This window comes from Tympanuchus pallidicinctus, unplaced genomic scaffold (assembly GCF_026119805.1).
Source record: "Tympanuchus pallidicinctus isolate F22 unplaced genomic scaffold, pur_lepc_1.0 scaffold22, whole genome shotgun sequence".
In the NCBI taxonomy this organism is placed as follows: domain Eukaryota; kingdom Metazoa; phylum Chordata; class Aves; order Galliformes; family Phasianidae; genus Tympanuchus; species Tympanuchus pallidicinctus.
This window is the reverse complement of record NW_026294739.1, coordinates 22,881,919-22,905,666: the sequence shown is the minus strand read 5'-3', so window position 1 is coordinate 22,905,666 and position 23,748 is coordinate 22,881,919. Positions and strand designations below refer to the sequence as shown.

The 23,748-nt window shown below is 53.2% G+C and overlaps 4 protein-coding genes across 7 annotated transcripts; 2 read left to right on the top strand and 2 right to left on the bottom strand.

Annotated features, from left to right (window-relative positions):
- Positions 1–194: 194 nt before the first annotated feature.
- On the top strand, positions 195–5,494 carry SELENOT (selenoprotein T). Its single transcript, XM_052686733.1, has 6 exons — positions 195–355; positions 520–630; positions 1,405–1,531; positions 2,942–3,029; positions 4,053–4,204; positions 4,769–5,494. The coding sequence occupies exons 1-5, from the start codon at positions 210–212 to the stop codon at positions 4,175–4,177; spliced, it is 597 nt and encodes a 198-aa protein (XP_052542693.1). The 5' UTR covers positions 195–209; the 3' UTR covers positions 4,178–4,204; positions 4,769–5,494.
- Positions 5,495–8,335: 2,841 nt separating this feature from the next.
- Positions 8,336–9,492, top strand: LOC128082540 (glucose-dependent insulinotropic receptor-like). The gene has a single exon (XM_052686732.1). It carries the CDS (start codon positions 8,533–8,535, stop codon positions 9,490–9,492), a length of 960 nt encoding a protein of 319 aa, XP_052542692.1. The 5' UTR covers positions 8,336–8,532.
- A 119-nt stretch (positions 9,493–9,611) lies between these two features.
- Positions 9,612–16,994, bottom strand: ERICH6 (glutamate rich 6). Of its 4 annotated transcripts, XM_052686726.1 has the most exons (12): positions 16,749–16,994; positions 15,985–16,105; positions 15,006–15,052; positions 14,804–14,920; positions 14,527–14,616; positions 14,287–14,444; positions 13,251–13,390; positions 12,549–12,710; positions 12,333–12,414; positions 11,358–11,510; positions 10,628–10,859; positions 9,612–10,496 (listed from the first exon to the last, which is right to left on the bottom strand). In XM_052686726.1, exons 2-12 carry the CDS (start codon positions 16,094–16,096, stop codon positions 10,233–10,235), a joined length of 1,557 nt encoding a protein of 518 aa, XP_052542686.1. In that variant the 5' UTR covers positions 16,097–16,105; positions 16,749–16,994; the 3' UTR covers positions 9,612–10,232. The 4 variants fall into 4 exon arrangements, with proteins under 4 accessions (XP_052542686.1, XP_052542687.1, XP_052542689.1 ...); XM_052686727.1 differs by lacking the exon at positions 16,749–16,994 and having other exon boundaries at positions 15,985–16,344; XM_052686729.1 differs by lacking the exon at positions 16,749–16,994 and having other exon boundaries at positions 15,006–15,379; positions 15,985–16,068.
- Positions 16,995–18,089: 1,095 nt separating this feature from the next.
- SIAH2 (siah E3 ubiquitin protein ligase 2) lies at positions 18,090–22,845 on the bottom strand. Its single transcript, XM_052686731.1, has 2 exons — positions 22,429–22,845; positions 18,090–19,536 (listed from the first exon to the last, which is right to left on the bottom strand). Exons 1-2 carry the CDS (start codon positions 22,828–22,830, stop codon positions 18,979–18,981), a joined length of 960 nt encoding a protein of 319 aa, XP_052542691.1. The 5' UTR covers positions 22,831–22,845; the 3' UTR covers positions 18,090–18,978.
- Positions 22,846–23,748: the final 903 nt, after the last annotated feature.

The window sequence follows — 23,748 nt, the reverse complement described above, 5'->3', positions numbered from 1 at the left end:
ACGGTGACCGCGCGCATCCGCGACGCGGAGGGGCTTAAACGGCGAATCCTGCGCGAGACGGCTTCGGTCTGAGGGCGGAGCGGCTCGCCGGCCTTCCCCCCCCCTCCCCCCCCGCTGCGTGAGGGCCGCGCTTCGCGGGCGGCTCTGGGCGGGGCGGCGCATGCGCGGAGTGCGCGGCGCTCGCGTGACCTTGGTGTGAGGCGGGCGCGATGCGGGCGGCCGGGCCGGGGCTCGGGCTGCTGCTGCTGCTGGCGGCGCTTGCGGGGCCGGGCGGCTCGGCGGAGCAGGGCGGCCTGCCGGCCAAGAAGCTGCGCATGGCCTACGCCACCGGCCCGCTGCTCAAGTTCCAGATCTGGTGAGCGCGCCGCAAGATGGCGGCGCCGGGCGGGCTCGGCGTCTGCTGTCCGGGCCGCGGGGGCGGGCGGTGGCTCCGGCGCGGGGTGGCGGCGGTGCCGGGGGGGGCGGGTGGCGGGACGGAGCGTTGCGGGCCGCCCCGTGACGGCGCCTCTCCGTCTGCAGCGTGTCCTGAGGATACCGGCGGGTGTTTGAGGAGTACATGCGGGTCATCAGCCAGCGGTACCCCGACATCCGCATCGAGGGGGAGAACTACCTGCCGCAGCCCATCTACAGGTAAGCGCCGCTGATCCCGCTCGCCTTCCCGCTGCGTACGCCCGGCTCGCCGGGTGGCGGCGTGTCCGTTCGCACCGTGCGGCTGCGCGCCTTCCGCCGCGCCGCATCCATCCAGTGCTTTGCGGCTCTTCGTGGCGGAGGACCTGCGCGTACATTCGCGTCGTTGCCGCTGTGGCCCGGGCTCTGAAGCGCGGCGCGGAAAATGCGCGTGTGCCGCTGCTGCCGCGGCCGTGCGGGCGGGAGACGGGCCGCGGTTCGTGCGGCAGCTCGTGAACGTTTCCTGACCTAATTGCCGTAACGGTGATGATGTTTGGAAGGGTGCCAGGTAGAAAACAGCGATGTTAATTGCTTTCTGGCCGTAGATCTCACTCCTGTGCAGAACTGCAGAGTTCAGGAAGCCGTAAAACTGTCCTAATGTTGCATTTCAGCTGTGTGTCTGTAACGTGGGGCAGCTTCGTTCAGGTACAAAACGTACCGTTTGCTTTAAGCACGTGTGAACTGAAAGCAGGCTTCTGTTTGAGGTCTGGTTAGAAAAAAATGCACACCTGCCTCTGGGATGCCACTGGCTGTGTCCTGAGGATGTGAGGATGTGCTGCTTTTTTGGGCTACATGAATTATTTACGGACATGTAAGCCTACTTGAAAAGTTTTATCTTTCCTCTGAAACACGGTGGCACATTATGGAAACCGTTCTAATGAGGCAAATCGTAGCAGTTGTGTGATGAAGCATAACTGGGAACCTTCTAAGTCGCTTTTGTTTGTTGTCTTTTAATAGGCACATAGCATCCTTCCTGTCTGTCTTCAAGCTAGTATTAATAGGCTTAATAATTGTCGGCAAGGATCCATTTGCTTTCTTTGGCATGCAAGCTCCAAGCATCTGGCAGTGGGGCCAAGAAAACAAGGTAAACTGCAGACTGTCTTCTGTTTTTGAAAAGTAATGTCAGAATGGATTTGCAAGAATGCTGTGGGGAACTGAGTGCTGTCACTGACCTAACTTTCATACGCTGATCTCAGCAGAGCCCTCGGGCTTCCGTAGCTTTTGGTTTGATTCCTAGCATTTTTCCAAGCTGGTGATGCTGCAGAGGGGTATCTGCTGTCAGCATTGCTGGTAAAGATGCAGCATGGGTTGCTGAAGGAAGGCTGCAGTTACTAAGAGCACTGTGGTTTTATTTACACATTTGTTTATTTATTAATGGCTCAGGTAGAGTGTCATGCTGGTATTGCTAAAGCTGCCACTTCCTTTCTCTGTTGTCTTACGACTGTTTTGCAGTTGCTGCTTTCATCAGATTTTGAAATGAATTAGGTGTGCAATTTCACAGCTAGAAAAATCAAACTGAAATTCTATGGGTTTTTTTGCAGAACATACTTGGGCATGGCAGACTGTCCCTTGTGGGATGAATACCCCTGTGAGTCAGTGCTGGTGATGCTAACGGATTCATGTCATCGTGCTCTGATTTAGAATAACCTTATTCCAGATTTGTTTTACTAAGCAAAAGCAGTATTAAATTTGATAACCTTTACATATTCTGCTGGTGCAGGCACGGAAGCAGCTACCCAGTGTGGTGGGGCTGTGTCGTGAGCCAATTGGAACATACAGAAGTTGTAATGTATCCTGCTTGATTACACTGACTAAGAGCAGGGCTGAGCTGGGCTGGTTGCTGTACTCCTGTGATGGTCTGAGCAATGAATGTCCCCCATGCTAACCCCATGGGCATTGCAGCAAGCAGCATGAATGTGCATGGAAAGGGCATTAGAGATGATGTGTTTCTGAGGATTGCATCATTTCATCCTGAGACACTACGACAGAGACAATTCTAAATGATCACTGTTAAAGAAATGCTCCAGGTTGCTGTTGGCACGAGCAGAAGAAATTTAGCCTTGTCTAGTCCCTACGATCAGTGTTAAATCTGAGTGTTGCTCTGAAAATGACAGCAACTTGTAGGGACAGCTCCTGCAGTGTTCCCTCATAGTGCTGCAAGTGCTGCCTTAGCCGTGTGCTTCTGCAGACAGGCTGCTAAGGTGGGCAAAGATGTGAGTAGGAAGGAGGCAGGAGGGTGGAACTTTGCCTCTTTGAATTATGAGCTGGGTGATTTCAGAGCTATTTTGATGTCTGTCTTGGGAAGATCGTGTGCAGAATCTTTGCTAAAAAGGAAGATGAAAGGAAGATTGCTGTGCCACCCTAAAGCTACATGATAAAGTGGCAAAGGGAAGTTCAGGGCTGTGTGTACATGTGCAGCACTTGTTACAAGTGAAGAAAATAAGCTGTGACTTACATGGCCAAAGCGTCTGGGATTCTCTCTGTTCTCTTCCAGGTTTATGCTTGTATGATGGTTTTCTTCCTGAGCAACATGATTGAGAACCAGTGTATGTCAACGGGTGCATTTGAAATAACTTTGAATGGTGAGATGAGAAGTTCCTTCTCTGGGGTCATTGTGCTGCATGCGTACACTGAGATCTGTGAGAGCTGCTGTCAGGAGCGGGGGGCGGTGCTGTGAAATGTGGTGTGTGTGGCAGTGCCTTCCATTTTGAAGCTTCAGATGCTGTAATGACTGATGAAAATCACGTATGTCCTACAATGCAATTTATACTTACATTAATTACAGCTATTTAAAAATGAAAAAAAACATATTTAAGGGAATATTTGGTCACGTGGAGTAACTGTATTGTGTTTTCTTTGCTTGCAGTGTGCATTAAGGGAGAAGTCAGCAACTGGGGAAGCAGTTCATTAGATGCTTTCCCTATCCTGTTCTATAATAAGGCTTAGACTTTCAGTCACAGTGAAGCTACTGGTATTCCCAGAATTTCCATTAGCAGGGGACAGCAGTATGATTTCTCAGGTTGAGAGTCTGTGGATCTTCTGCCTTCAAGTAATTCTGTGGTTTTAGAGATTATATAAGCGTGCTGGAGTGCAGAATTTTTCAGGCTGTAGGTATGAGTCTGTCAGCTCAGTGTTTGTTTCTCAGTTTATAATGGTGCAGGCTGCATTTCAGTGTATCAGTTTCTGAGTCAAGCTGTATTCTGCAGAACCTTTGTAAAGAGTGACCACGCTGTGTCAGAGCAGATGAACTTGGTCCTAAATCTCAGATTTGAATTGGTAGCAGAGCCTTCCTGGGGCTGTGGTTTAGAGACTTGGAATGCTATCCCACCACTCACTGTTGCGTTTTTAGACATTCTGTTCACAGGAATGGATATTTTCCATCACTGAATTCATACGATGGACTTCTAAACAGAGGCACTAGACTCTTGGTTTGTATTGCAGTCTATCCAAAGACCTGAAGCACTGTCGAGGCAGATATTCCAGCATAAAGCAGTACCAGCCTGCGTAGCTTCCTCGGTCTTGTAAATGTTGTCTTTAATGTAGCCTGACAAGTTTCTGACTTTCTCAGTGTAATTGTGCTTTCCCCTTCCTGTGTTTTGTGATAGATGTTCCAGTGTGGTCTAAGCTAGAGTCTGGCCATCTTCCTTCCATGCAGCAGCTTGTACAAATTCTTGATAATGAAATGAAGCTCAATGTGCACATGGAGTCAATGCCTCACCATCGATCATAGCCTCATCTATCAGCACTGAAACTTCTTGTAAGTCTTGCGCCGGTCACCGGTGGCCCTTGACTCAGACGTGAATTGGTTTTGATATTTGTTCATTTAAAAGTGTTAAAGAAGCGCTAGGAATTTTCAGTTGGTCCCACCTGCAGCGGTGAACGACCTGGCTGTGTTCAGGCACCTTCACAGGCTTCCTCTGGAGCTCTGTGTAACGATCCACCTTCTGCAGAATAGCGGTTACCTGGCACGTGGAGGTGTGCTTTGGCTTGGAGAAGTCTGAGCACTGCCCAGGAACTTCAGGCAGCCTCATTCTTTGTAGGAAACCACGCTCTGTAACCAGGGCTTGCTGTGCTGTTCCTCTTTGCTCAGAGCTCAGACTGCTGACCGCTAAGCCCACATTCCTGCCCGATGGATCTCGCTGGTAATCGTGCAGCTCTGTGGAATGGGGAGAGGGTTCGGAGCGATTGTTACTTGGGCAGTGCCAGTGCAGGAAGTAAGAGGTGCCACTGATTTCTGACTTCTGCAGACGTGCCCTTCTGTGAGGTCTGACTGAGCTAACCCCGCGTGTTGCTGATGGTGCTGCTGTGTCTCTGTTTGCAGGCATTAAGCGGTGATTTCCAGGGCCGCGTGTCTCGGACCAATGAAGGCCTGTACTGAAGACAGCTTGCTGTTGGTACAGACTGGATGCTTCTCTCGCAGTCATGTTGTGCCTCCTGGAAAAACCTTAATGAAAGACCTCTTTCAGTGCTGGCGTGTTTCCAGATACTGCACATTCATGGGGTGCAATAATACTGTATAGTTTTTTTAAGATTTCATTCGACCAGTTCATAGCTCAACAATGCAGGCATTACTAATTGTAACTTATTTTATATTCATGTTTCACGCGGTGGCAGATTGAGTTGATACCTGATTTTCCCTTGGAAAAAGTTTGTTTAATCTGTTGTATTTTATATGGATTTATGTTCTTTTTGTAGTTTAAAATGAAGTTACAGGAACGTCTGATGTTGTCCTAAACTGTTAAGTAATTGACAGCCGCCTGTCAAATATCTCTGATGTGGTAAAAGCAGGTTTGTATATTTTTCAAAATATATGGCAGAGTTGAACAGTGCTTTATATTCTAAATTATGTGAACGAAATTATATTCCGAGTAATTGCATCGTTTTGTGAATTCAGTAAAAATTAGTCAGCCGCTTTTCAAGTGATGTTGGCCAGCTTGAGAGGTTTTCCCGTGGCCATTCTGAAGAGTTTAAAAGCTGGGACTTTGTACTGTCCAAAACAGAAATAGGAAATGGAATTGAAATAAAGAGTTCTCATTGACTGTGTGAAGTACCTCGTGAGTCGCTGATGGTGACGATATTCTTAGAACTGTAACTGAGGAATGCATAAAAAGTCCACTTCCCAAAGCCGTTGGTGGTGTGGTGTGTTGGTTGTCTCGTCTCAGCCCCTTTCCGCAGCCTTGCTCTGTTAGGATTTGGTGCCCAGCTGTTTTCCCATGGAAATGCAGCAGTGTTTGCAGAAGCGCCTGGTGCTGCCTTTTGCTGCCGGGCTGCAGCAGGTGCCCGTGGGCTGTGTGCAGCCTGAGGCCGGGCGCAGCGCAGCGCTGCTCAGCATGAGAGCTGCGCTGTGCGGGGGGCGGCTTGCGCGATGCAGCTCTGAAGGGTGCGGAGGACGTTGGGTGATGCAGCGGGTCCTGAAGGGCCAAGGCAAGCACGTCGGTGTCAGGTGCCATTCTGGGGCTGTAGTCTTAGAATCATTAAGGCTGGGGAAGACCGCTAAGATCATCTGCTGCAATCATCAACCCGTTGCCACCACGTGCACTAAACCGTGGTCGCTCAACTCTAGCCCAGACCCCCCAGGATGGAGCTGAGGCCTCTCCTGGCCATGGTGCACTTGGTTCTCTGCCAGGGCTGAGCTGCTGGAACTGCAGGTCCTGCTCTGGCTGCTCCTGTGACCCCTGTTATGGCCATCTTGCCCTGTGAGAGCTGCCAGGAACTGGCGTTGCTGCCCAGGGGGTGGAGTTGCCATCCCTGGAGTTGTTCAGTAACTGTGGAGATGTGCTGAGGGATACGGTCAGTGGCGTGGTGGGATGGGTTGGGCTTGGGGATCTTAGAGGTTCTGTGAAAACAGCAGAGCTGCTGGCAGTCAAGCTATGAGCTCCCAGGATGCTCACGGTCTCACCTTGTGGAGGTACAGATGTCTCATCCTCCTGCTTCTTGTCCTTGCTCCAAACTACAGTTTCACACCCCTTGTAAAGCTACTTGTGTGCTTCCTGAGTCCTCCTTATCGTACACCGCCCTTTGATGGGGGGGGAAGAGCTGTGTGCTGGGGCAGTAAATCAGACGAGATGCAACAAGGACAGCAGTCACTGGTCTGACCCACCTCAGGATTTATGGAGGCATTTAAGTAAGGTTTTGAGTAACCCCGACACTGTCCAACCAACTGAAAGAATACACTCTGTCAGTTGCTATAAAGGTGTTGCTAATCACAACCATTAAATCATTAAACATGCAGTGGCCTCAGAACCTGTTTGAGTCTATGATGAAATTGTTTTTTTAGCTCTTCTGAAATAGATAAGTCAAAATTTCTAGTGTGGATAGAGTTTTTAGTTTCTCATTGGTTATAGTCCTAAGACAGATCAGACAAAGCAACTACGTGCGTGGATGTGTTGCTAGGCTGTGATTTTCCATGAGCTGCTTGCCTGTCACCGTGGTGATGCCCACGACCTGTTCGCTGCCCGCAATATTGCTCCTTTCATCTGAGCAAAATCACATAATGAAGTGTTGGGGTGAGGAATGTGAGAACCGTTGCTGATGTTTGTTAAATGTGCCAGACGCTCAGCCTTGGCTTCTCATTGAGGGATGCAGGCTGACCTGTGTTCCAGTCCTCCTGCAGTTGCTCTGGGCTGCAGGGTCCACTGAGTAGATCTGGTTTAATGGAGGGACCGGGTCCGTGAATGCTGTTTGTTGATCACTGCCTCCTGAAAAACTGAACAGTGAAATGGAAGAAAAGAGCCTTGATAGTCACTAAAGAGAGCAATACGTTCTGGGGACCAGACACCAGCTGACAGTGTAATATTGGGGTGCTTTAACCAGGAGGGCTGGTTCAGGCTGAACTCAGTGCTTCCTTGTGCTTGGCTCTGGCAGTGGGCATCCCAAGCCTGCTAACAGCCTCCAGCAGCATCCAAGGGCTGTGCGCATGCATACTGACTGTGAGCCAGCGCTGTTTCCCATTCACCCCTTCCAACATCCCAGACTTAGAAAAACACCCAGCACGGGCATTTCTGTATCCTTTTCTGTGCTCTGTAATCCTGAAATCCTTTCAGGATTTCTCTTCCCTGGATCGCCATGCCAAGTGTGTCTTTGTTGTGTGGGAAAGGTCCCATGAGCAGCACTGTGGGCTGGTATAGTATAGTAGAAATTGATTTGATACGTGTTTTCTGACCTGTAGCCAGGAGAACCTGATGAAGTGTGGGACAGAGGACCATCCAGGTATTGCTGCACTCTCAGTGTCTGTGGTGTTCCTATGATTCCCATGGCCTCAGAGCTGCCCTGGGGCCGTGGCTGCTGCTCAGTCATGGTGCAGGAAAGATTGCAGCACCCGGCAGCACGGGCACAGGAACTCCTGCAGCACAGCAACCCAAGAAAGCTGCCTCTTCTGTTGCTCTCTCTTTTGCAAATGCCTCAGCAGCATATACTTAGGGTCTAACATCCTACTCTGCAAAATGGCAGGCCTGGTTTGAGGCTGCCAGGAAGCAATTGTGTTGGTTGAGGCACCAGAGGTCCTCGCGTTTTTGCCGTTGCCCCATTCCCATGTCCTCCCGCCCATGGCCGCGGTCTGGAGGCTGCGCGTTGTCCCCATGCCAGAAGCTGCATGCAGCTGGTGGCCTTGCAGTGCTGGTGCAGCCTACAAGGACAGTGTTTCTGTTGCCCTGGCTCCGTGTGCCCTGCACCATGCTCCTGACCACACTGACCACAGGTGCCTGTACAGCAGCCATCTGCCTGACTTGGCTTTGTTTGGTGAAGCCACTCCTCGTCCTGTGTCACGGTGCCGGGAGCCCGGCCCACAGCGCTCCTCCCTGCCCACCATGGGTGGGAGCGTCAGCCATCTGGCACCTCTGGGTGCATCCCCCTGGGCGTGGAGCGAAATCTGATGGGAAGTGGTGAGGCTGGGAGTGCTGAAAATGCCACCGGCAACAGGCAGCATCTGGGATGGTTGCAGAGGTCTTCTGGAATGGATGGAGTGCCTTTTAGAGGACTGACGTAGGTGTTTGTGGCCAGTGTAGGGCTGGCACTTCTGCCCCCTTCTCACCAGCTCAGCCACACATCTTGCTGCAGGGCTCCTCTGCTGGGGCTGCAGCAGGGAGCATGGTCAGCATGCTGTGCACTGTGCCGCATGTGCTGCTCAGCTGCCTCATCCCCCCTGCCAACCTGCTGGTGATCGTGGCTGTCTGCCAGCTGCTGAGGAAGCATCCAGGCTACATCTCTGGCTACATCTATGTGCTCAATCTGGCCACCGCCGACCTGCTGGTGGGCGTAATGTGCATCACTGAGGCCCTGGATGATGTTCTGGATGGGGACTTTGACCGCAGCAAGTCCTTCTGCCTCCTGCGCATCTCCCTGAGCATGACGCCGTGCATCGGCTCCATCCTGACGCTGCTGCTCATCTCCCTGGACAGGTACCTGGCAGTGAGGCTGCCACTCTCCTACCACATGCTTCCGAAGAAAGCGCCTGTGGCCCTCTCCCTCATGTTCCTCTGGATGCTCGCCTTCCTCCTTGGGCACTTGCCTCTCATTTTTCCCTCCCTTCAGCAAAGCAACTACACGGGCTACTGTAGGCTGCTCTCTGTGACCAGGAGTGAGTACCTCTACACCCTCTGCTTCGGTGTCTTTGCTCCATCCCTGCTAGTGCTGCTGTGCCTACACGTCTCAGTGTGCAGCATTGCCTATGCACAGCACACACGGTCGCCTCACTCCTGCGCCCAGCCCAGGCCCCTCCGCGCCCGCCTGCGCCACTTCAAGGCACTGCGCACTGTGCTCTTTGTCCTCGTCGGCTTCGGGCTCTCTTGGGGCCCATACCTGGTTGGTGCTACCGTGCAAGCTGCCTGCCGCTCCTGTGACCTGCCTGACACACTCAAGGACGTGCTGTTCATCCTGGGTGAGACCAACTCCCTCCTCAACCCTCTCATCTATGCCCTGCACAGCAGAGACATCCGCAGCCACCTCGCTAAACTGCTCGGCTGCAGGCGGAGAGGCCGAGTGCAGCCCGTGGCCTCCAGCATCCATACCATGAGTGGTGGGAGCTGGCCCAGGTCATCTTGGCTGTGAGGGGTCTGCATCCCATCACCCCAGTAGCTGCAGGGCCTGCAGTGGGACAGTGGTGCTCAATGTGGCTGCAAGCAGATCCTCCCAGAGCAGCCACTCAGGGGCTGCTCACCGCCCGCTGCCCCTGCACCTGAGCAAATGCTGCTGGGGTTGTTGGTTGCTTTGGTTCAACTGAGGCCTCTTATCCCCTGAGAATGGGAGAACTGTTGCGTGCTGTGCTGTGCCTGCAGCTGGCCAGACAGCAGTGCTCCCAACAGGGAAACGTGGACAGTGCCGGCACTGTGCCCTTTGTGAGTGCTGCTGAGTGCAGCAGTGCCATGCTGTGGCCTCAAAACACCCCTTCCCCCTACCCTTGTCATAGGCTGTGCCTCAGCTGTTTGCTTTTATCTTTGTGCCAAATTTATAGACTGAAATGAGTGCTCAGCCCAAGCTGGCTGCTGCTGGGAGACAGAAGGGAGCACGCTGACAAGCAGCGCTCTCACATCAGACACACAGTCAGTATGCCCTGCACAAAACCTCCCAGCCAAGGCGCTCCTCACCACAAGCTGACACAACGTGACCCATTGCTGGCTGCACCCCACCCTGAGCTGTTCCATCAGCAGGATGGCCCCTGGACTGCAGTGCCCTTGGCCCACAGCAGGCAGGGCTGTGGGGCACCGGGATCAGTGCCTGCCAACACTGTGGCATCAGAATTCTCTGTCTTGGCCGGCTCAACTCACTTTGCTTCACACCACACATGCTGCTCAGACTGGAGCATTTACTATTGCCCTGACTGAGCTGCACAGCTCTTCGCTTATGTCAGAAGTCGTGCAAAGGTACAAGATCTTTAAAGTCTGTGTGACAAGGTACATTGGTGGCTTCATTTTGTCCCATTGCTCATTGGAAGGGAAGTTCAGGCAGCTGCGCAGCTTATCGATGAGCCGCAGGATCCTCACCCGCAAGGCTAGCAGCAGGAGCTCATCCTCATTCAGCTTGGGGAGGGCATGCAGCTCGCCAGCCTGGCTGCCCTGGGAGAGAAGAGGGCATCAGAGCTGCTTTGGAAGCAGGACCAAGGCTGGGGCAACGCAGGGGCACCCCCACGGGTAAGGAATATTCCCTGGCTGCCCTGCTTGCAGCTGGCTGTGCATGTAAGAAATACCTGCACTTTTGTTCCCACGTTGAATTTTGCTTGCTGTCCCATGGCAAGGAAGGAAACTGTGATCTTATCCTGGCCCATGATCCTGACCCCCACGTGCAGGTTCAGGGAGAGGAAGATGGGGCTCAGTGGGGCACAAGGTCCTGATGATGCTGTGCTGCTTGGCCACGTCCACCTCCTCACCCTGTTGCCTGCCCGGTCCAGGCACTGCCCTCCTTTAGCATTCATTGTTATCCTAAGAGAAAGACCAACACTCCACAGCAAGGGGTGCACCCTGTGACTGCTGTCCTCAGCAGCCCAGGGGACAGGACCTCTCTCAGGGCTCAGGACCTCATACAGGACCTCAGCACACACAGGACCTTCACCAAGCTGTGGCACACATTTGGGCCTGACACCCCAGCACACAGCAGGGCACAGCCCTTGGAGTGTGAGAAGAGGAAACAGGGAAAGAGGAAATATTAATCTTCGTTGTGTCCTGAGCACCTCCCAGCCAAGGTGTCCTGCCTTCACAGAATTTCCAGCAACAAGGCCATGCTGCATCAGCTCAGCACTGCTGTGTGTCTGCTTTTTCCCAGTGGCATTGGTGAGTCTATAAAACACGTGTCCTCTCCCTGTAGATCACATATCCCCTATCGTGTGTTTGCCTTTTAATTTTGGAGTGCTGATAAAAACAGCCTTTATGATCTTTGAAAACATGCAGTGGGAACAAAGCTGCTGTCTGACACCAACGTACCACACAGTGCCGTGCGGGTGGTAGCAGGTGCTCCTGCCGTTGGATGCAAATACTGCCTGTATCTCAGTGTTACTTTCCTTGTCTTCCTGCACTATGCAAACAAACCGCTTTTTCTCTCGTACAACGATGACTGCCAGGTTTCCAGATGGATAGCTACCATCAGATAAGGTGTGCATAACTCCTCTGTGTGCCTGGTTCATTGGTTATTGCATACCACGTATCTCAGTGCACAGACTGACGCACTGCCTGGGTTACGGTGCTGCAGGCAGAACGGTGGTGTGCTGCAGTCCTACTGGGGAAGGACCAAAGTCCTTTCCTACATAAATGTTCTCTGTGTACAGACAAAAAATGCACTTTGTTGGTTTTTTAAGCAACAATCCAAGCAGAATTTCTTATAAGCCTTAAAGACACATTTATAGAATCTTAGGATTGAAAGCAGAAGCCTGGCAAAGGGAAGAATTGAGCTTAATATGAACAAGGATAGAGAAAACAGGGGCAGGTCCCATTCTCACAAAGGAAAAAAAAAAAAAAAGGAACAACCAGAGGGAAAAAATGGCTTTGGCCCCTAACTAACATGAACATGTCCAAACAGTGGTTCTTTTGCACCTCACACCTTGCATCTCCAACATGGCTCACTGCTGGGAGTGCATGCATTTGAGGCACTTTGTCATTCTCCAGCACCACAAATGGCAGCAGCCCTGGGATGTAGGCAGCTGGAGGGCAGAGCAGAGCTGTCCCCAGCCAGGCTGCTGTGTTCCTTCACTGAGCACTGAGCACACAGATGCCCTTCCTGCCTCGAAGTTGCAGGCTGATCTGAAGGAATGTGATTCTCTGTAAGCTTTTTCCCTGATGCTTTTTTTGGATTGTAGAAGTGGTAAACCAAGCAACCCCATTATGCAGCATTACAGAACATACTGAAAGCTGTTGTTGTTACAGCCTGGTCTGTTGTGGGCAAATGAGCCCCATAAAGGATACAATAACTGTGCTGTTCCATCTGGGAGCATGGTAAGAAACTTCCCTCCATGACTGTAGTATTTCTCCAACAATTCATTCTTCGCTACCTAAGATTGGAAAAGAAATGATGAAATGGGTAGCTGCAGCCCTGCACCCAGCCTCCCCTTTAAGAGCAGCAGTAGAGGGCCCTGCAGCATGACATGAGCCAGGTGCAGCCATCTCCTCTGGCAGCAGCACTTGCCCTTGCACCCATAACAGTGAAGTCGCAGCAGGTGATGCTGTAGGAGATGGGCTCCTCCTCGAGCTCTGCTGCTCTCTCTTCAGGCATCAGCGTCCAGCCCGTCAGAGATGGTGGCTCCTGAGAAAGCAGGTAGGAAATGGTGCCAAGGTGTGCTGGACCTGGGGAGCAAAAGGAGGCTTTGTGTGTTTGAATAGGGCTGGCAGCTCTGCAGCCTTATTGCCTTGACATCCTTTGTGAACAAATACCTATGATTGAAATCCAGTTTGTCTGTTCTTAATCAAAATTATTTTGGTTTTATTCACTAGATCTGAAAAACTGCTCAGTCACTCACAGCCTGAGATGGGAATTTGCAGGATGTTCATTTTGTTAGTTAAAACATAGATCACCGCTATTCTGGCAGCTTCTACCTCTCAAGCCTTGGCTTTAGCAACTTATTACTCTGTAAGTTCAATTTCTATGCGTCCCAGCTGAAATGTTTAAGTGTCAGTAATGAAAGTCACTGGAACTGCTTTTGTTTTTTTCACGTGAGATTATTTAATATAGTAGCATCTAATTTAATGGGATTGGACACTGGACAATGAACTGAGACTTTGCTGCATACTTCCTCCTATTCAATTAGAGAGTGTTAGAGGCAAGCAATTGCATAAAATTCACTGTTGTAACAAGCAGACAAAAACTTAAAAGAAACGCAAACTCACATTCAGCTGCAGTTCTCGGCTCAGCTGCAGTTCTCGGCTCAGCTGCAGTTCTCGGCTCAGCTGCAGTTCTTGGCTCAGCTGCAGTTCTTGGCTCAGCTGCCAGGAAGGCTAACTGTCTGGTCAGTTGTCTTTCCTGCTGCCTGGAAAGAGAAGTGTTCATGAGAGGTATTTCATATCCCTCTTCAGAAGTGGGTGGGTACTGGGTAGACTTGCAATAGAAATCCAAGTTTCTGAACCTGTTTTCATCTCTACTCCTATAATTGCAAATAACTGTTAGAAGCAATGGCATATCACCAGTACAGTACTATCTCAGGAGAAACAAATTGCTCCCACACAGAGATTTCAGTGAAAACACCCTGTGATTGCAATGGAATCACTTACACTGATAGCAGAGCGAAACAATGTGATGGACTGTACATGGAGATTTTATGTGAAAGCAGTGCTGCCCACTAGCTGAATGAAAGGTACCAGCCAGGGATATTTTCGCTGCTCTTCTGCCTTATAAACATGACAATGTCCAACAGTGGCTTTGGTTGATGCTCTGCATGTAATATGAGGTACTCACGCCATTGGACTGCCTACAGGGAAGCTAACAGTTTATTTCCAGGTGTGCTGTGCTGTTGTGCCTTAGGGTAGAATGCCTGTATGAACTTTGTGCCTCCTGCTAGAGAGCTCAGCCCGAGTCTTGGCTGAGTGTGTTTGACTTCTGTGGATTTGAATTCAAATGTGCCACGGTTTGAGCAGCAAAATAGAGAAATACAAATTCATGTATTGCTTTGGCATCTGGGGCAAAAACAAGACCTAAATATTGTCCCTGCCACAGCTGCAATTACATTTTGGGCCCTACCTGCGTCTAGGTTGGTAAGAGAAAAGCTGAGGGGGACCAGTTGGAATATGAGCACGTATTGCCTAGCTTTTAAAAAGTTTCTTCATTACCTCTTGCTGTAGTCTCATTTTCTTAGCACTTCTTTTCCCTCCAGAGTAGCCTGTTCCCTATCCAAACTATCCCCAGCTAAGCCTGCAGCCAGCATGGTACCTCTGGTACGCTCTCTCCTTTGCCAAGTGTCTTTCAGCTTCACTGCCATGGGGCTTGTGAGAGTCTATAGAAATAGGGCCGTTCCAAGCACTTTCATGTTTCTTCCTCTCATTTATGATGAACTCGTAGAGGTCTTGATTGCGTTTGCAGCAGAACTTCTGGAAGGCAGAGAGCAGAGTCACTGCAGCAGGGCTCCCCAGGGCCAGCCCCTCATCTTCCTCCTGCTCACTGCTCCATAACCTGTGGTGGAGGGCAAATGTCTTCGAAGGAAGGGAACGGCCTCAGCAGGCTTCCGCAGTACTCACACTTGGGAGCACAGTCCTCCTCTGCCTAAAGTGGAGGCAGGATGACAGAAAGAATGTATCAGCACACAGATCCTTGTTTTATCTTGGGGAAGTAGCGCTGCTCAAAACACGGTGTTGTGAAATGTGTAATAGTGCTTAGCTGTGTGTCTGTGATATCTTGGCACGATACTGGTTCCCAGGAATTAACCAAAGAGCACCCAGCAGGGACCCACCTCGGCCCGCAGGTGGCCCCGCAGCACCTCAGGTCTGTAGGCCAGCAGGGCTGGCGGGCCGACGGCAGGCAGCGTGCGCAGCGGCTGTGCCAGCAGCTCCACAAAATCTTCTAGGAACTGGGAGAGGGAAAGAGTGTGGAGTCACAGCTTTGTTCAGGGAAAAACCATAAATGCATTGCTGCAGGGACTGAATAGTCTTTACCTCCGTGGCACACATGATGTCCAGTCTGCTGGGCTCTCCTGGTGGAGCTGCAGGCAAGAGCAGTGCTGAGAGCAGCTGCGCAGCACGGCCGTGTTCCTTGAGGCCTTCCGTGGCCTTCTGGGGGGACTGTGCTGGGCCCCAGCAGCTCAGGGGCGGCCTGCGGCTTGGGGCCAGGGATGCAGTGCCTGTCTGGCATCACTACACCTGGGGGAACGTTCCCTGGCCCTGTGGTGCTGAGGGGAAGGAGCGGGCAGGACACCGGTTTCTGCATCTCTAGGTGCAGCCCGTGCTGCGTGTGTGCAAGGAGGGGCTTCAGCCTGTGAGGCAGCAGGGAATGTCTTGTGGTCAGGCATCTGCCACTGCCCTTCTAAATCCTTTTCAGAAAAGAGGAAAAAATTAGGATGTGTATTTGGATGGGATGGGGTGATGTTCCTGCCTGCCTGAGCTGTCGGGGCTGCAGGGAACGCACCGGGCAGGGAGCGGAATGCAGCGCTGTGGAGCTGCGTGGGCAGTCAGAGGGCTGATGGGCTCGGCTGCTGGTTTGTGAGCCTGGTGAAACTGCACTTTAAGGAGATGCAGTTAGCATCCTCTGCAGTCACGCTGAGCCACGGAGCGTGAGCACCCACAGAGCCCCCGAGGAGCCGCCTGTCCCCTCAGAGGCCTGCCTGCCTGAAGGGAACGCCCAGAGAATCAGGGACCAGACAGAACCTGGCACTGCTGTGTTCTGCCGCCTTGGCCAGCGAGTGGGGCCGGCTCTGATCCCAGGCCGCGCACCTCAGCTGGGCAGGAAAAGGAGAAGGGCTGCCGTATTGCGAGCTGCCTTCCGAGGCCCGAAGCGCCTCCCCCAAGACTCCGTCGCGCTGTGCCGCGGGCTGGCAGGGCGTTCCCCCGCCCCGCGCGCTGTCCCGCAGCCATGCTGCCGGTGTGCGGGACGGAGCTGCGGGCGGAGCGTCCGGCGCGGCCCGCCGGCTGTTCTTACGTGGTTCTCTGCAGGCGCGGTCCTGGAGCCGGCTCGCTTCTGGCTGCTGCGGCGGTGACCTTCCCGGTGGCTTTTGCGCGGCACTGGCGCCGACGCCGTCGGTCACTTCCATGTCCGCTGTCTGAGGCAGAAAGCCGCGTGTTAGTTCTGCGCAACGGCTTCCAAGCAACCGCCTTACAACAACATCGCGTTACGGCAAACTTTTCCCGACGTGTGCGAGCAGAAAGGCAGGCGGCGCGCACACGGAGGCGCTGCTCGGCCCCGGCTCGCTGCCGAGCGGGTGGACGCGCGGGAGCTCTTCGGGAGAACGGCGCCCGGTCCCGCTCCGCTCCCCGCCTCCTCCGCCCGGCGGCCGTCCGAGCAGCTGCCGCTCGGTCCCGCTGGGTCCCGGCCGTTGCGGAGCGGCGCGTGGTGCTGGGAGGCCGCGGAGACGCGCGGGGCGGCGCTGCTCTGTCTCGCGGAGCGGAGCGGAGGCACCCGCGGCTTCTGCGTTGGTGCTCAGAGCGGAGGATGCTCTGCGAAGGACTGCCAGCGGTGCGTCGCGTCAATGGAAAAACCCTTCCCGGGCACCGCTCCTGCTGCCGGTACCGCCCAGGGCCCTGCCGGAGTGGCCTGCCGGTGCTGCCGTGCTGCGTGCCTGGCCTGCCGTGACGTGGGGTGTTGGTTCTGCCGTGACGTGGGGATGGCTGGTGACGCAGAGCGGTGTCCCTGCTGGCACGCCCGGCCAGCACTGGTGTTGCTGGTCAACACGGGTAGATTTTTACCTGGGTGTGTTTCAGTCAGTTCCAAAGTCAGAAGGCTTTGTTTGCCGTCAGGAGTCTTGTAAACAAATTGGGGGCAGCCCCAGTGATGTTTTTGCGTATGGTGAGAAGGTTCCATGACCCCACAGCTGTGCGGCTGCCCCATGCCAGCACCTGCCTGCCTCCCGTGGCCTTGGATGGTGCCGGCAGGGGAGCTGGAGCACCTGGGCTGGGTGTCAGAACCAATGCTGCCAGCACATCTGCTGAACTGATGGGGCAACACGTCACTTCCTGGCTGCACCACCTGAGGTACGCCTTCTAAATTCAGTTTTATCAGCTATAGGAAAAGATGCTCCATGTTGCAGGGCTTGGTGGTTTTTTGTTTGTTTGTTTGTTTGTTTTGGTTGGTTTTGTTTTTTGTAAAATACAATACGAATTTCTGTTCCATCAGAGGAACTGAACGGTAGAGGAAACCACAGTGAAATAATGTTGAATTATCTGATGTGGGTTACAAACAGCGTTGGGTAATTAATTCCATGCCATGAATCCTGCTATAATAATGACTTGCTTTAGAGTGTTGTTTTACACAAAAAGCTGTTAAGACCCAACACAAATTTTTGGTAAGCAAAATTGTTTTCCACTATAAATGCTGCTGAGATATGGGAAAATGAATTAAACTCTTGGGAATTTGTGCTTAATGCAGCCTGCTAAAGGCACAGGTGTCAGCTCCCATCAGAGCCAGGGCCTGACTTTGATCCTGCTTAAGCAGGAATAAATGAGTTCACCCGGCCGATGCTGGAGTTCTGCCAGCACAGTGCAAATGAGATCCAACATAGCATCTCATAGGAACTGGATACAAAAAGATTAGAGTAATTCCTTGGGAGGTTTTTTCCACAGCCATTTCCAAACTCTCAAGGACACAGCAAGCCTCCCATCCCTGATGCTTGTGTTTCTCCTGTGCTTTTCTGCCCAGCACTGCCTGGCATTCACATGGGGCTTTGTGCTGTGACTCCAGAGATCTCTTCCCTGAACACACCTGGCTGGGAGCAGCGTTCCTCCCTGGGTATTATTCACACCAAACTCCATCTGCCCTTTTACACATAGTTTTCCACTACTGTGAGGCTTAGTGCCTCCAGGTTACTGGGCTGTGTGTCACCTCACTGCTCGGCCAAGACACGCAGAGCTCGTGGCTTTTGTGAGTGACTCTGAGAGAAGGCTCCTGCTAGCAGAGCGTGACGTGCAGGCAGCTCCAGCTCCCGTGGCACACTGGTTTCAGTATGGGTTTCCCAGCAGCAGCCCCACATGCTCCACAGCAGCAGGGCTGGCAGCGAGGCCTGGTGCAGCAGGACAGCATGCAGCATGGTGTTGTTTTTGCAAAATATTTATTACAAAATAAAAGTAAATATGGCAACAAAAGTTAAATAGCAAACGACATGACACTGGCCATAAAGCTCTTGCTGTATTATTCTAATCTTTTACAATGACCAAGCATGTCTCCAAGGGAAGCTGCACGTGGACAGCCTGAATATATTTCTGCATTATTGGCTCTAGCTATCTGGGAATATTACACTGTGTGCCCTCTGCCATCGCCAGGACCTGGCTGAGAGCGGCCGTGCCGCGCGCTGGACTCCCTTACATCCCAACACAGACCAGAGCCAGCAATTCCCATGCTCTGAGACCTGCTGGGCTTCACCCCAGTCCTCCAGTCTTCCCTTCCCCCTCTTCTTTTAGAAAGGCAGCAAATGATCCAGTGCCCATCCTTTTAAATAAGGCAGCAGGAAGTGGAATAGCAACGCTGAAGTACCTCTCTTCTCTTGTGATAAGCTGCTTGGATTTTCTTCTTTTCCCACCTTATAAAGAGTCCTGAAGTTCACTGGTGAGAGCAAGTCTGTTTTCCTGCTTGAAAGGGTTTCTAGGTGCACTCTAAACAGGAATGCAGTCCTTCACACCCCTCAAGCCACGTGTCCAATGGAAGCACTCTTTTTTTTAAAATTAATTATGTTTAAAAAGGTGTCTATGTGTGGGGAAAATCTTCCTAAGGCACCCAAGAATTTAAAAAACCTCTCCTTATATTACTTACAGGACACACTTGTTCCTCTTCTCTCCAAACTTACAAACGTTGGCTAGTTAGGAACCTTAACTTACACAAAGACATAGCAGAACAGCATCTAAAAAACCCAGAACAGAAAGAAAATTCTCAGTAACATAAAGCACTGTGCCCAGACAGCCGACGTTTCACTACTACACAAATCTATCACGGACAACACGTGGAAATGGTCACATTAATTCCAAGGTTCCCATTGTCAGCAAAAAGGTGTGCTATAGCGGTATCAAAAACGAGGCAGTCGCTGTTGACTATGGCAGCATTCACCCCGTCGTGGATGGAGCGCGGGGTGGCCTCCCACGTCAGTCTGCGCCGGTTGCCGTTCAGCTCCAGTCTGTACGCAAAGTTCTCTGCTTGCTTACGGGTGCCGATGAGCAGCACAATAGCAAAAAACTGCTGGTGACCTTCGTACTTCTCTTGTTTCTCCAGCACCAGCATGAAGTGGTGACCAAAGCACGACTGCATCATCACCCAGTCAACAGCACCCGGCAGGTTAATGTCCGTGGCGAGAAAAACGATGTCTTCTCCCTGAAGGGTGGTGATGCTTTTGTGGGCGTGCATGAGGTGGGACATGACGGCTTCCAGGGATCCCTGCCACTTGCAGGAGGCACCAGGGCACGGGCAGGAGTAGGGCCGATACTCACAGATGTCTTCGTGTTCTGGCTTTTCTGTGTGGTGCAGCGTCAGCGAGCAGCCCGTCGTGGCATACTGGGAAAAGAGCAAACACAATCCGTCAGGGAGCACCCAGCTCAGTGCTCGCTGCTCCCACCTGCGACCAGAACTCTCATTTTGCTGCAAATCTTATGTGAGACACCTCTATTTAGTGCTGGATTCAGAACTGTGCTTCGTTTTGTTTCCTCTTAAAAACAGGTTCTTCCTGTACTTTGCACCTGTTGGTTTTTGCTTGCTTTTTAAATGCGAGCACTCAGATGAAATGGACCACGAGGATGGGTTGTAGATCATCTGCAGTTGTAGTTAGACCTGATCAGCCCACATCAGCTGAAGTGGTCCTGGTATGGATTTTTCTTTTCTTTAAAAAGAACACGGGATGCCAGTTTCAGCAAACAGCTACTCCAGCAGCACGCTTTTAATAAATGTGCATAATTGTCATCACAGAGCAGACGTGCTTCCATTAAACTCAAACCCACGACCCCAAGTTTTAGCACTGCGGTTGTGAAGAGCAGAAAGAGAGATGGTGATTCTTCACTGAGCACAGAGCTAATCACAAGTGAGCACCACGTGACTGCTCTTAATGTCATCGGGCACCTCGGAGGTTAATCTGCTTTAAACAAACAGGGATGCTTTTCCTTTTCTACAGAGTTGCTGTCTGCGCTGAACACATTGCTTCCTCACTACCTTCAAGGAGAAATGCTTTTTTGCTCTTGCCAAGAGCACAGCTCCCCCCGTCTGCAGACAGCTGTAGAGATTTCTGCAACCCTGCTAATGCAGTCTCACTGTCACAGCCCGAGTGTGGCTGCCTGCAGGAGGCAGGACACCCCTTTGGGTCAGGCGTTCTGCTCCAAGACTCAAGGTGAGGTCTACGTGCTTGCTGCCCTAAAGAGAATGTCTGAAGTAACAAAACAATATTTGGGGAAGAAACAAAATGCAATGGATAGACTTTTTTTTAAAAAAAGTTCAGCTAAACAAAGTCCGAATTCACCAAAGTTTAAAGGCATATTTTGGGGCTAAATGCAAGCACAGGAAGTTTCAGCTCAAAGACTGAAATGTCTGAGATGCACAATGCCACAGTCCTCTTTACTGCAGGCAAATCACCCACACAGGAACACAGCGCTACAACTGCTGGGACAGAAATGAAACCTTGTGCTTCTACAGGAGCTTGCCTTATAAGCCATAACGTGTGCTCTGCTGCTTAATCCTCTGCTACAGGATTTATCCACGTGTGAGCTGGAGTGCAGAGGTGTGCTGTGGTGCAACAAGGGCTCCTCCTGCTGCAGGCAGAAACCCACCATGCACAGCATGCTCCCTGCTGCTGGATTCAACGCTTCCACTCTCACTGTTGTGCTGTTTTTGCCCCTCTTTCATTCCCCTGCTGGCACTTCAATCACTTTGCACTGTGCTGAAGAACAGCTCTCAGTCTAACCCTGCTAGAAAAGCAGTAAGAATGCGTAAGCTACTGGATGGGCAAAACCAAACGTCTGCACAGAGTGTCAGCCCACATCAGAAAGTGGCCAGTGGTGAACACAAGGAAGAGTGCTGAGGAAATAGCTGTGTTTTTTCCTTTGCTGTGACCTCCCTCTTTTTGTTTGTTCCTGAACACACGGCAGCTAGTTTTGTTTGGTGAGCCCCACCAACAGCAGGAAATTGTGAACAGATTCACTGAGTGCTTTGGGTTTGCAAGGGGCTCTTACAGATCTTCTGGGAACAGAGAAAACTTGCTGCCTTCATGCTGCGCGGCACGTCACTGACATTTACCATACCCTCATTGGAACCGAAGAGTCTGTTGGTCTTTCCCTGCGTGCAGGTTATACGATACTGCCCATCTCATTGACAGCCCTGCCTTTTCCACTCCTAGTGTCCTTCCTGAGGCAGGGGAGCAGGGCTGTGTGTGGTACAGGCAGTGCTGGCTCATTACTAACACCTGAGCTGATGTGCCTGCCTCGTGCTTTTTTATTGCCTTTCTCCCACTCTTAGCGTTCCACTTTTTAAAGTACTTTTTTTTCACAGTACTATTTTGCACCACATTCACCGTCCTAAGAGGAAGCAGGCTGCCCTGAAGCCATCACCACATAATGACTTAGCATTCCGTGTTGTTGCTATGTATGTCACTTCACTCAGGTTACCCTGCACTTCCCTTTACAGGTTATCTGAATGCCTGACAGCGTTCTGAAAACATCGGCTAAGCTTGAAGGCGTTCAGTCAGTGAATGAAGACAGGCTGTATGTAGGATTAAAGCAACTCATCTGAAGCTGCAAGGGAAATCGGCAGCAGAGCTGGGAACGGAGCTCAGAGTCCGAATCCCTGCCCTGCTGCGGGCAGCCGGCTCTCCCCTCCCAGCAGCAGTGGTCCAAGGCCTCAGAGTGCCTCTCCTTACACGCCTGTCTGAAGGGGGCAGCGCTCGGCCTGATGCTACTGGAGACTTTTGGATGGATACACTGCCTCACTATGCCTACTGGTTTGGAAAAGCAAAATGTTACCACTGGCTGTGGGGTGCCGAAAGACTTTCACATTTTTCCCTCAGGATTCTCACTGGATTTCCTTTTCTTCAGAAGGATCAGCACCACATGAAGATTCACAAACAAGGCAGTACGTCCAGGCAGAGGTGACTACGTTAAAGGATCTCAGAAGAAGGACCCTCCTTAGGGGAGGTATCCCTAACTCTGTCCCAGCCCTCGGGATGCAGGGCATCGCTGCTCCCACAGAAGCTGGGAAGAGCGAGGTTTTTTTCCCCAGAGTTGAAGCCCCATGTCCTCCCACCCTACATCCGCATTAAGTCAGCTTCATAACTGCAGAGCACGTTTACCACTTGCACTTATTTAAACGATGAGAGAAAACGAGTTGTTTTTGATACGTCTTAATCAGGAGCGGGGCCGCGAGCAGGGAGAAAGGGGGTCCCCCCGTCCCAACACCCCACACGCTCACCTTGCAGGGGAAGAGCACGGCCGAGGCCACCTTCTCCATGGCCAGGTTCCTGATGCTGGGGGTCAGCGAGCCCCGGCAGGTGGGGCAGAGGCTCAGCTTCTGCCGGCATTGCTTGCAGACCAGGTGCCCGGCCTGGCACTGCAGGATGGGCGGCAGCACATAGTCGAAGCACACGGGGCACTCGAACAGCGAGGTCAGCTCGTGATGCTGCGGGGACACCGGCCCGCCCGGCCCCGAGAGGACGGCGGCGGCGGCGGGCACCGAGGAGGAACCGGCGCCGGACGCGGCGATGGCGGCGGCGGCGGGAGCGGGTGCGGCGGCGGCCGGGGCGGGGGCGTGCGGCGGCGGCTGCTTGCCGCAGGGTTTGCTAGCGCCGGGCCCGGCGGAGGACGGGCGGCTCATGGCGCCGCGCGGCCGCCACCATCGGGCCGCGGCCCTCGGGACCCAACGCGCCCGCTCGGAACGCGCCGCTGACGCAAGAGGCGGCCGCGCGCAGCCTCCGCCCCGGCCCCGCCGCAGCGAGCATGCTCCGGGCGGCGGGCGGGGCGGCTCCGCGGGCGGGGAGCGGTGCGGGGCGGCGGGGGCTGCGGACCGGCATGGATGGGCGGTGCCGGGACGGAGCGGGCGCGCCCCGGGGGCGGTCGGCGGCGGCCCGTGCCGGGGCTCCGCGCCGCGCCCCCCGCCCGTCACCCCGCGCTGCCGGACGGCAATGCGGCGCGGCGGCACCGTCCCGGGGTTGCGGTAACCGAATGCGGTGCTCCGGGTCCGGCCGCGCCGGGAGGAGCGGGCGCCGGTGGCGCTGACGCCCCGCGGGGCCGAGGAAGCCCACGGGGGCCGTTACCCGCCTGGCCGCGGGCCCGAACTCGGCCAGCCCGCGCCGGCCCTCGTGCGGAGCGCTGAGCCGCCGTGCTGAGCGCGAGCGGTGGCGGAGCGGCGCGGTTCCCCGTACGCGTGCGTGAGAGCGGTGCGGGGAGCCGAACCGAGACGGAGCGATGAGAGATGGGTCCGTGCGGGAACGCTGCGCGGACGAGAACGCCGTGGCAGGCGCTGCGGCGCTGCTTAGGGGTGGAGGTCGGGTAGAAGAAGTGGGGCCGTTTTCATCCCCCGCATAAAAGAACGTTGACAATAAAACACCGCTTTAATTCCGTTTTGGTAACGGTGGAGAAGTGAGGACAGCCCGAGGATGGGGATGTCCCCGCGCCCCTTTCATTTGCCCGCAGGGCTGAAGAAGGCAGCGCCGGGGCTGCAGCTGCGTGCTGCCGTGCCGGCTGCTGTTCTTGCACGCTGTCCTTGCGGGGCTTGGATGCGGTTCCGGGCGCA